This window comes from Aedes aegypti, chromosome 3 (assembly GCF_002204515.2).
Source record: "Aedes aegypti strain LVP_AGWG chromosome 3, AaegL5.0 Primary Assembly, whole genome shotgun sequence".
NCBI classification, from domain to species: domain Eukaryota; kingdom Metazoa; phylum Arthropoda; class Insecta; order Diptera; family Culicidae; genus Aedes; species Aedes aegypti.
The window spans coordinates 192,874,042-192,887,218 of record NC_035109.1 but is presented as its reverse complement, the minus strand read 5'-3'; the positions used below and the strand labels follow the sequence as shown (position 1 = coordinate 192,887,218).

General features: G+C 35.9%; 1 protein-coding gene across 4 annotated transcripts in view; it reads left to right on the top strand.

The window, feature by feature from the left end:
* The first annotated feature begins 11,809 nt into the window (after positions 1–11,809).
* The window catches only part of LOC5575043 (basement membrane-specific heparan sulfate proteoglycan core protein), a 422,529-nt gene continuing 421,161 nt past the window's right edge, over positions 11,810–13,177 (top strand). For all 4 annotated transcript variants that reach the window (XM_021849439.1, XM_021849441.1, XM_021849440.1 and 1 more), the window contains exons 1-2: positions 11,810–11,977; positions 12,213–12,441. In XM_021849439.1, the coding sequence (XP_021705131.1) occupies positions 12,349–12,441 (93 nt within the window). In that variant the 5' untranslated portion in view covers positions 11,810–11,977; positions 12,213–12,348. The remainder of the gene's footprint in view (positions 11,978–12,212; positions 12,442–13,177) is intronic.

Genomic DNA, 13,177 nt, shown 5'->3' with positions numbered 1-13,177 from the left:
TTTTGAAAGTTACAGAACTCATATTTGGTCACAATATGCGTCGTAGTGAAGCGCTTCTTATTGCAAAGTTTCATACAATTTGACCGATAAAAACCCCCCATGCTAAAGTGAATCATGGAATGCCCAAGTGGTTCTGCACCCTAATCTTTATATTTTTCTCGGAAAGATATCATAGTTAAAATCAAATTGCGAAAGTTTCATTAAGATTTGAACATGTTTAAATCTTCTGGAAGTTTTTGGCTATTCGTGTGGAAAACGAGTTTAAAAATTTCACAGCCCATTTTCTCAATACCTACTTTTTACAGATGGGACTGACTTGCGATTCACGGCAGCTTACTGCCCATAACTGCATATTTTTTTTTCTGTCTTTATTAACGAGATTTTTAGCCCTGGGCTAGTCCATCTCGACTTTACTTCCCTTCCGAAGGAAGTCGTCACTGAAATTTTTAGTGACTATGTCGGGGATGGGATTCGATCCAAGGTCCTCGGTGTGAGAGGCGAGTGTTCAAACCACTACACCAGGTCCGTCCCCACTGCATATTTGTCACATTCGACATTTTTGACAATTTTGAGTTAATACCGGGAAGAGTCATCAAATGACAATACTTTTGATCAACTTACTGAAATCTGTGAGATTGTTCTAGAAAATTCAGAAAAAAATACCAACTTGTTTTGTCACATTGGCAATTGTAACCACATAACAGTCACATTGAGATTATATAGGGTTCTTGTAATGTAGTTTCAATGAAATTTCTATCAGAATTATTTTTTGATTATTCACCCAATATGCGATATGATTTTTACGGAATTTCAGCCTAAAATAAGCACTTTTGAGTTCTCAGTGATTTTTAGAAATATTAGCAGGGCAGGCAATCGTCACCGTCAAATGGAAAAAGTCTTCGACGAAACTAAAAAAAGAATCGTCATCGTCACTCAACCAGCGTTGGATGACGATTTGCTGCAGTTGTCCGTCACAAAGGCTCGGCGTCATGACGAACAAAGAAGCCTCCTTCGTTATGCTCGAATCTTCGTTCGGGAGCTCTGAGCCGACTAAAAATATGAACTGTGGCGTCGATAGATTATGAGCCTTTTTTGAAAAAATAAAACTTAACAACAAAACGTGTCCGGAATCGAACAAACGAGCTTTAAATCGTCAACGTCACGTGCTTACCAACAGAGTAACTTCAACTATTGTTGAAGCTTGTGGAATGCGGGTTAAATTGCCAATACAAGCAATTCTGGGATGGCATTCGCCGTTTTGTGCATAGCAAGCGAATATACAATAAACGCCTCCTTCGTTTGAGAAAGAGTAGCGAACGGAATGAAGACAAAGTGGTTCGTAGACGATTTTGGATTGACGTTCGTCGTGCATTCTTTTTTCGATGATGAGTCGACGACCTGCCAGAGTTATTATACTGGATGACGATGTCTTGTTTTATTTCGTCATCGCACTGTGATGAATCTGACGATTGCCTGCCCTGAATATTAGTTTCATCCCTTACAGCACTAAAATGCACACTTGGAATCCCATTTACTCAATGCCTACTTTTGTCGAATGTTACAAATATGCAGTTATGGGCAGCTTATGATGTAGAAGTTATACAATTTCATACAGATTTATTTTCTATCTATTCACCAAATATGCAATGTGAGCTGAAAATAATATCAGCTTCAAATCATTATTCTTGATATCTTGATATTTTTTAGAAAATTTAGTTTGTGTGAGAAGTAGATTTGAAAAAATAAACTTGTTCAATCAACGAATTTTGGTAAACCTAATTGTCATCAAATGTATGTTATAAACCATATTGACGGTCAACTAGAGTATTCAACATATGGCTTTTGAAATTCAGAGTCAGCACAATGTTTCCGGGACAGCGAGTATATTCCTACAAACTTACATTTTTTATGACTTCGCTTGTGCAAATATCGGATAAAATTAACCAAGACTCGGCATTTACATTTGAACGTGTAGAGTTATTTTTTTCAACAGTTTTGCCAGTTTCATGGTTGTTATTACTCAACTTTAAAATATACTTAGAGATGAAACAGCCACGGGCTGAAAATCGCGCTAATAAAGCTAATAATAATAAAATATTCTTCGAAATGTTACGAGACATCCTGCATACTTTTTTTACTCACAGATATTTCGCAAGCTACATATCCTTATAACAATTAAAGAAATCATTGATAGCTACCTGATTTGATTTGCATGCGACTTATTATTTTTTTAAGGCTACTTAACTTTACGAACATTTCTAGAAATTTCTCCTTAAAATCTTCAATTAACTTATGCTGCAACAGTTTATATGATAAGACTAGTATTACATAAAGGAGACCTGTACATTGCTTGAAATGTTTAAATTATATTTGAATGTAGATTTTTGGTTAAAGAGAATAGCTGAATAGTCAAACCCTGGGAGGGAGAAACCGATACGAAATTTATGTACGTCACAGTGAGCCGAAATTGCTGTCACGAAATGTCACTGTGAGCCCAGATCTTAAACACTGGACTAACATGATAATAGCGCGTAATTGATCAAAACATATTTTTGCATTTCATCAAAGGTGACAAAAATCAAACGAAAATCAATTCAAAAGTATTCAAAAGTAATGTCATGATAACATATTTCATTATGATTGAATTCAAATTATTGAAATACGCATCTTTTGACATTTTCGAATAAAAATGAATATTGAATGCATAGAATACTGTGGCCCTTTTTCCATGTTAGTCCGGAAAGATCGAAGGTACACAATAAAAGAAAACTAGCGATTTTCATCAAGTCTGCCTTGATTGTTGTTGGCAAAATGGAGTTATCTTGCAGTTTGAGAAAAACTTTGTTTAATATTTCGTGTGTAGCATCTGTGCCTCCCTCCCAGGTCAAACCTAAACTCTTAGAAAAAATCGAGTAAATTTACGTCATAAATGCCTGACATATTAAAGTGAGTAAAATTACGTAAATTTAAGGAACAACTGACGTAATTTTCGGTCATGGTGAAATCGCAGCAGGCTGTGCGCGCGGATGGCTGCTTTTGTTGTTTGCTGTCACGTTTATATCAGAACCACAAAATATTAAATTCGGCTGCTTAAACGGCTTATGGTGCTATGCTACCCGGAAGATAAATCGAAGAAAGATGTTTTATGTGAAGTGATTTTTTCTGCAGTTTGGCTGGTGTAGGGTCGATGTACCAATAGCCGCATAGCTAAGAACAAAAAATCATAGAAAATCGAAAAATAACGCTAGCGTCATTATTTTTACATCATCTGAAAGCTTTTATTTTGGTTTTGTGGGAAAAATATGAAAACTACGAAAACTCAAATGTTTGTATTTATTATCGCGTGTGCCACTATAGGAATACATGTGCCTATAGTAGCACTATTTCTAATTTCTGTTCCTATAGTAGTACTAGCATCACATCGTTGGAAAAATACTTATCAAAATCGTATTTTTACAAAACTTTTATATTTTTCCTACACAGTGTGGATCAAAAGCTTTCGATTGATGTAAAAAATGTTCTTATTTCATCAATTATTTTGTATAATAAAAAATAGTTTCTCTCAGTAGTGCTACTATAGGAACAATAGGTTAACTATAGGCGCAAGGGAGCTGAAATTTTAAGCAAAACTAATTATTTCGATCATTTTTTGAAAAAAATCAAGCTTTGTATAAATGGTACTTAGATTAATAGCTCCTGACCTTCATGTCAAAAAATATTTTGAAAAGATTTATAGCAAAACGGCCATAAAAAGCCACTAGTGCGACTATAGGGGACTGTCCACTAAGGGAACACCGACCCTAGCACAATTTAAATTATAGCCTATAGCTAAGTATGCTGTTTCGCTCAAGAAAAGTAAAGAAATTCCTTGACTGAATGGGTCAAGAAATTTCCTACAGAGAGCCCCATTTGAAGTGACATTTCTTCTCAACTGCGTACTGCGATCAGAAAAATGTAATTTTCTTGACCATTTCTTGGAAGAAATTTTCCACGCATCGAGATAGGCGATTCCTTTTCTTGTCAGTAGCAAACCAGCCTTATAAGTGAAATACGAAGCTCCTGTCATCGTGTGGGTGTGGCTGTGTTGTTGTGTATGTTTTCACGGTTTTAACGACTCAGTGATATTTTCATTTCGTCCGGCGAATATTATATTTGTCTGGTAGTGCTATGCCACCCGTCTGTTTTGTGAAATGATATTTGCGTATGCTTTCGATCACAATATTGAGGATATGAACCGTGTTGTTTTACGTTCGCTGAATATTTGCATGCCATAGATAAAAAAAAGATCAGTGGGCGCTAGGGACATTTCCATGGCGATGACGGTGCCGCGGCCGACTTGGATGAATTCGGTGAGATTGTTCTGATTAAGATTGTTGCTCTGATAAACTAAATACGAGCCAATCCTAAAAAAATATATTTGGAAGTGTGTTTGTATTATCATTATCCCTTTGATAACGGTAATGCAAACATGCGGTGTATCATACATACGGTAATGCATACATACGTGTCTCTCCAGCCATTCTGAAATGGGTCACTGGATCTGCAATAGAGCTATCACCTTCTAACTCCTGGACTAAAGCTATCTGCAAAAGCAAAGTAGCATTGCAGATAGATTTTTTCCATAATATCACTGCCAGACAGTGGGTGTTAGATGGAATAACACACACACAACTGACGTAATTTTTGGTCATATTAAACTAAAAATTAAAATAATTTTCGTCGTAAAATTTGTGCGATGCAGCCATATTAAGCATAGTCGAAGTCACATTAGACGCATTTTTTCAAGAAATACGCAGTTTTATGTGCAAATACTACAAAATTCAATCTTTTCACTTCTTACTTCGAGTATTTCGCTTAGCATGATATTTACGGCATGTGTAATATTAGTTTTATCGTAGTGTGCGTTAATTTTTTGTAGGAAATGCAAGATAAATTAACATATGGATTAACATAACAATGACAATGGGGCCCAGATAGCCGTAGCGGTAAACGCGCAGCTATGCAGCAAGCCAAGCTGAGGGCCGTGGGTTCGAATCCCACCGGTCGAGGATCTTTTCGGGTTGAAAATTTTCTCGGCTTCCCAGGGCATAGAGTATCTTCGTACCTGCCACACGATATACACATGCAAAAATGGTCATTGGCAAAGTAAGCTCTCAGTTAATAACTGTGGAAATGCTCATAAGAACACTAAGCTGAGAAGCAGGCTCTGTCCCAGTGGGGATGTAACGCCAGAAAGGAGAAGAAGATGACAATGAATTATTTAAATGGAAACCATTTTTCAGTTGCAATAATTGTTATTCGTTAGCTTTTGTTACTTGGGATGTTATTCAAGAAACAAAAATAGTTATCATACTCAGTAATTAAAATCCTATTCTTCCTTCCAACAGTTATTGAGAATCAAAGAAAATATTTTCCAATTCAAAATCATTTACTTACATCCGGAAGATTGTGTATCGGCCCCAATAGACATAATACTTCAAAAATTGTTATTTTATCCTTAATATACGACAACAAGTATCTTTATTTTACTCAAAATCATAATGTCATAAAATAAACATCTCTGCTTTGAAGGGCTCCCAAATTTGACTCAGCACCGGGCCCCGAAAACTCTAGCTTCGCCACTGTCCTCTGACATTATGGATCCCTTGCAAGCATGCAGAAAAATGTTTCTTTGAAAATGGTTAGGCATTTGGAGTTCTCTATGGCAAAAAACATACAGAGCCACAAGACCGATAATTTAAAAACCCGAAACACAGAAAAGGAAGATAAAGTAACAAAACACATCATTTATTCAAAGGTTCATCGAAAGTTTGCTATTTTTGGACAGAAAGAAACTTGATTTTCCTTAAAAGTTAAAAACCTACAGTTCGCGCTCAAAACATGAATGTCTATAATATTTCCACATAATTGGCACATTCAAGAAAAAGTACACAGCAAAAAAATCTTAAATTTACATGGCACGTAAACTTTCATGATTGTCATGTGAATCGAATTATCATTTGATATTAAACGATAAATAATGTAAACTGCCTCATTGCATTCAGGAATGCTTGCAAACTTGAGTGAAACTGAAACATTTCGTAATCTTGCATCCAACATTCGCCAATGTTGCATGCTTTCTTGCATCTTGAGAGTGAAATTGAAAACAAGATCGCTCAGTTTACATGATTCCACGTTGAATATTCTGCCAAAAATAATGCACATGGATGGATCGACGGCGTGTCATTCCATGTGCATTATTTATGATTGAATTTTCAGCGGGAAAATCATGTAAATCGAGCCGCTTTGCAAGCAACATTCTTTGAGAGAAGGCGTTTCGCGTTCAATATTAAGGAATTTGGTAACAATGTTGTATATGATAGATGTGTTTATAGGTTTTATCATTGAATAATACATGAGAGATGGCTTTACATGATTGAAACTAATATAACGTTACGTGTAAATCTAAGATTTTTTTGGTGTGTATCGAAAGCTGGTGAAAATTTAGGTGATTTTATTTTATTGTTCTTGCAAATTGAATATTAGCAGTAACATGATTTCATAAAATCATGTTGCAAATCTCATGACAGATGACAGAATGAAATAGTAATTGCAAATAACTTACACTTACTTACACATGGTACAATGATTGTGTTAGCGTTAGCGTACACACGAAAAAAATCTTAGATTTACACGTAACGTTATTTTAGTTTCAATCATGTAAAGCCATCTCTCATGTATTATTCAATGATAAAACCTATAAACACATCTATTATATACAACATTGTTACCAAATTCCTTAATATTGAACGCGAAACGCCTTCTCTCAAAGAATGTTGCTTGCAAAACGAATCGATTTACATGATTTTCCCGCTGAAAATTCAATCATAAATAATGCACATGGAATGACACGCCGTCGATCCATCCATGTGCATTATTTTTGGCAGAATATTCAACGTGGAATCATGTAAACTGAGCGATCTTGTTTTCAATTTCACTTTCAAGATGCAAGAAATCATGCAACATTGGCGAATGTTGGATGCAAGATCATGAAATGTTTCAGTTTCACTCAAGTTTGCAAGCATTCCTGAATGCAATGAGGCAGTTTACATTATTTATCGTTTAATGTCAAATGATAATTCGATTTACATGACAATCATGAAAGTTTACGTGACATGTAAATTTAAGATTTTTTTGCTGTGTAGTTACGGTCATGGTACAATGATTGCGAAACTTATTCTCAAACTAATAATATTTGAAGGATGGAAATCAAGCCAATAAAGAAGACTTTAATTTTTGCATATTTTGTTCGTCACAGAATGATCCTGGTTTTGGTCAAATTTATTGACTACATTTTTGCATTGTTTATTTACATTATTTACCTTTTAGAAGTATAAATATTTTATAAATTTCTTAGTAAATTGAAAGGTTTCTATACATAAGTTAAAATTAGAATTCCAAAATTATTATTATGACTCACGACATCATTCCAGTGTGTTTTAATCGTAATGCAATATATCGTGTCTTATATACACGAAGACTCATGATATCATGAGTTATGTTTTTGTTGCAGATTGCTCAGAATCATGAAACTAATGCAATACACCATGAATCACAAGCGCAGCCATTTATAATGGACAAAATATGAAAAAAAAAATCCAGAACGGGAATTGAACCAAGAATCTTCTAATTGAGAGTTACATACCTCACAACCAATTTACCGCGTTGGATTGTATGAGTTTATTCTAACCAATACCCAACCAATTAGGGGCCATCCTTAGCCTAGTGGTTAGAGTTCGCAGCTACAAAGCAAAGCCATGCTGAAGGTGTCTGGGTTTGATTCCTGGTCAGTCCAGGATCTGTTCGTAATTGGAAATTGTTAACAAAAAATGGGTAAATATTTTGACACAAGATTCAGCAAAATTATAGCCAATATGTTGAAGGTTCACTGTATGGTATTTGTTTTGTTTCAACTGCTATTGTTTTCGTGGAAACTATGATTATACCACTTGTGAAGCTCAGAATCGTTGTTGGCAAGCGGGAGCACCACGAAGAACCTTGCATTCCATTCTGACATTACTATAGGAGTGAGGCGTCGAAGTTGTGCCATGCCTACTAGATCGTTTGATGTCCGATCCGATGTTACATTCTCGGAGTTCTTTCAACAGGCTTTTGATTGTCAACCATCATAACAGGGTTGGAAGACAAGATCTATGACAATGTTCATTCAATACCACACATCCTCCCTCTTCTCAGGAAAAAAAAGTTTGAAGTTATGAGTTTTCACATCGTTTCCGTCATCACGAAAGCTTTCAGGAATTCAGGATGTATATTTCACATCGCTAAGAACTTCACCGATGTATACTGTTTCATATCTCAACTGTTCACTTGTACATGCGACTTTGAAACATTTTTCCGCTGTAGGATACCCACACAATCAGAACGGCGTTGACATTATTGATCGGTTGAATGTCGTTCCATACATTAGAAACGGCAAGCTAATTATATGAAAAGACATATCTAAGACGAATTTTGGACAAAATATTGCTATCAATAAACTGACATATATGCGTTCAACAGAGTAGCATCAGTGTTTGACTTTCATCTTGTTGTACATTCAATCCACCGTACTTTCACGGAAATACTCACTCAAAGACTTGTTTGACTGTTGTTACTTGTTTTGATATAACATATCTACTAAGTCACTAGCCATCATTGCATGCATGTGAACATCACTTTTATTAGGAACCAATTTATGACCACTAGTCGCGATAGCAAGTGTACACCATCATTACTTAGAGCAAATATACGACCACCAATCGAGTTAACAACATCAATAGCAGTTACTATGAACAAGTATGCGACCACCAGTCGCGGTAGCAAGTGTACACCACCATTGCATAGAACAAATATACGACCACCAGTCGAGCTTACAACATCAACAATACTTGCTAGGAACAAGTATACGACCACCAGTCGAGCTTACAACATCAATAATACTTGCTAGGAACAAGTATACGACCACCAGTCGAGCTTACAACATCAATAATACTTGCTAGGAACAAGTATACGACCACCAGTCGAGCTTACAACATCAATAATACTTGCTAGGAACAAGTATACGACCACCAGTCGCGGTAGCAAGTGTACACCACCATTGCATAGAACAAATATACGACCACCAGTCGAGCCTACAACATCAATAATACTTGCTAGGAACAAGTATACGACCACCAGTCGAGTTAACAGCATCAATAGCAGTTACTATGAACAAGTATGCGACCACCAGTCGCGGTAGTAAGTTTACACCACCATTGCTTAGAACAAATATGCGACCACCAGTCGCGCTAGCAATATCAATAACATTGATTGCTAGGAACAAGTATGCGACTACCAGTCGAGCTAATAACATATTCATTGCAACCATCTGTCGCGTTAAAAACAACCAAATACCAAACGAAATGCAACCACCAATCGCGGCAATAATATTTTTTAATTGCAACCACCAGTCACGTTAAGGACATTTTTTTTTGCATTGCATACACCAATTGTGTTAAGGGCATTTTTTCCATAGCAACCACCAGTCGCGTTAAGGATATTTTTTTCAAACATGTTATTATTTTTTTTTTTAACATGGCATTTATTTAGAAATAATAATGAATTAAGTAGATTTGAATAGTTTGGATCTCACCGGTTATCGACACAAAATTCACAAATTTCACCGATTCAGTATGCTTCACACTTAACTTGTTCGTTAAACATTACGGGATACACAATGTACTGAAGCAAATAGGAAAGAAAACAATCATGTGCATTATTGGTCAAATTTGACCAAAACATCGATAATAATGAATCGATTAAAATTCGATTCGTCCTTTGTATCGATTTTATTTAAATCGATTCAATTTCTTCACTCGTAAGCAAATTTACAAGAACAACGACTCAAAATAAGATCAAATCCCTTGTATTAGGATTTCATGTTGTTTCAACATCAAAAAATCGATTAATTGGAACGAAAAATCTACTTTTGGAACACCAATTCAAAATCGCCCATGGTTAGGATGGTTAGGAATATTTGCACACACTTACATTCATTTTTAACTCTATTTTATTTTATTGAAATTATGTTTTTATTTGAAAGCAGGAGAGATAAGATATAGAAATGTGTGTATCATCACAGAAGAAACGATGAAATGATCACATACAACCAAAGCGAAGTTTTATTATTATTTATATAGAAATTTGCACAGTTGATAAATGTTACGGGAGTTTTTTTTCGATTGAAATTACTAATTGATAAGTTATACAAATTGATTAATATTCATGAAAACCACTAATAACTTTAACACTTCACTTCTCTTTTGCAAAATCACATTATTTTACAAATTATACTTAATTATACGATATTTTTTTATACACGTTTTGTACGGATATGTTCAATTGACTTCTGCAAAAAAAAAAAATAGTTCAGTTCCTTACGTTATTCTTTTTCCGTTCAACCTATGCAGAAAATAGGTCCCTGATAAAAGCAGAATGCGCACTTCATAACTTAGATGAATCAGCTCGAAATGATCATAATCTTTGAATCGGATAGAATAGATGAAACACTTTCTATTACATTCAAATATTTCCATCGAAGCAATCTGTTTGAATTCAAATGCAAAACAAAATATTCACTTCAAAGCCTGCATCGCGCAGCTCAAATAGTTGAGGTGATGCTGGTGTTCAATAAGAGCAACAACAAGAACAGAGAGAAACATTGCTGCTTCAGCGAGTAGCGAAGCGGCTAATGCATATTAATGTCATATTTCCTCTTCAATCAGTTTTCTATCATTCATAGAAAATACCACATTGCTGTTTACTTACAGATGCCTTTTTATCAGATTCAAACTTCACTCCACAATCACTCTGAATACATATTTTCACACGCGGTTTAAGAAGCACTCGACATAAACACATTTCCTAGTGGACACTCCCGCTGCCATCGAATCCAGGCTCTCCAGGAAAAACGAAAATTTATTTAAAATTCTGGCAGGTTCGCCAAATGTGAAGCTCAGAATCGTTGTTGGCAAGCGGGAGCACCACGAAGAACCTTGCATTCCATTCTGACATTACTATAGGTGTGAGGCGTCGAAGTTGTGCCATGCCTACTAGATCGTTTGATGTCCGATCCGATGTTACATTCTCGGAGTTCTTTCAACAGGCTTTTGATTGTCAACCATCATAACAGGGTTGGAAGACAAGATCTATGACAATGTTCATTCAATACCACACACCACTAAGGTCGAACTTTTGCCCCACCTTACTCTACTGAATTTCATGATTGTAAATCATGATTAATAATCAGATTTATATCCGTGTAGGAAACATATTTGGAAGTTTAAGGTACGAAAGAAAACAAACACATTTATTTCTTGTGTCCACAATAGTCAAAGTGTTTTGAAAAAAGCATGACTTAAATTTTTCCCATTATTTTTATTCTTTTTTTTATTAAACCAGTTCATAAATCATAAAATAAGTGACCATACGTACCATGTTGGTACGTTCCGTGCCACCCGATATGAAGCCCCCTGCATGTTAGGCGAAAAGAATAACGCCGAAGGAATAGCCGCGAGATTAAAAATATTTCATTATAATAAAATTTTCATTCATTTGGTGTTGCGCCGTTGGCTTGAGAGGACGCAATTTTCGTGTGTCTTATTCTCGTGTCTTATTCTCGGTTCATTGGGGCGGTGGTGAGTTCGCTGTGTGGACTGTGGATATCTTGGTCTCGGCAGTGAAGTGAGCAGTGAGTTAGTCAGTACTTTGCCATTCGTGCGTCTGCCAGTCTTGGTTGATCTTTGGCGCAGGCAAGTTCTACCGGAGCAGGAACTCTTCGATTTCGCGGTTTGCTGCTTTGGAGGTTTTAGGATTTGGACTTGGAGTCGGCTCGTCAGATTTTATTTTAATATCAAAGTCTAATCGTGACCACGGTATAATGAAGCTGGTGAAGAATTAGGTGGAACATACAAGCTGTCTAAATTTAACGGCGTGTGATTTCGTGATGTTGAGCAATCTGTTGATGTGTTGAGCCTACCTTTTTTAGTTGTTTCGTCCGATATTTCCGTGTTTAAAAAAGAAACTAAAAGTTAGAGTTTTTTACTCCTGTGTTCAGCTGCTAATTCTTTCTAGTTTTTCGGAGAAGATTTGAATTTGCAATTATTATTATCTAATTTAATTTTTGCTCAATCTAGGTCCATTTTGTAGTGATCGGTTATTAGTGTTTGTTTAGTGTAGTTACATTTACTGGATTAGGAAACATTGTTCAGAAGAAGGCCTACATTCTAGTTCGTTCGAGTGGCAGCAAGTGTTTGCCCAAGTGCTTCAGATATGGGGTCCGAGACCCGAATTCTCGGCGGAAGTCTCCTCGCAGTCGCAGTACTGTCGACACTCATTATCGGAATACAGTCCACCAAGTCACAGGTAAGCAAGAAGCGATACGAATGAAGATTTGTGATGCTCCAGCAGAACCGCAAAGTATGTAACCAACCACCGCATGGCTCGCCGACAAGTTCTATGGAATTCCGTTTCGATTTATGCTTCTGATGGGGAACAGTATTAGTATCGTTTAGGAACTCGATGGATTTTTCGAGATTGCAGTGGATAGAGTTTTAAAAAATTGTTATCGATGGTTTTGTTTTAACATTAAATATCAATTGATAGCTATAATAAGAGAATGATGTCATTATCTTTTACATGAGTCAAAGTAGAACTATGCGAAGCTACATTATTTAGTTTCCCAGAAAAGTGCGATAATGTGATCACTTGAAGAGTGAATTAAACGGAACGTGCTTTACGTCATTGGTTTTTTTTTCAACAAAACTGAAATCATCGGAAAGTATTTCGTTTCATATAGTTATATATGACAGGACATACAAATCGATGACTTCAGTTTGGTTGAAACAAACCATTTAATTTTCTCTTCAAGATTTCAAGTGTCCAGTAGGTGAATTCCGGCGCACATTTTCTTCGAAGACAAGAAAATTTCTTCCATAATCCACCAGCAAGAAAATTTTCTTCTCTTCGAAGAAAATACGCGCCGGAATTCGCCTACAGATTGTATAATTTTTACTTATTAATCATATCAAAAATGTCGTGATGCAATGATGTAATAATTTATTTACATTTTTCTTGATTTCTTGCGAACTCATGGAATGCT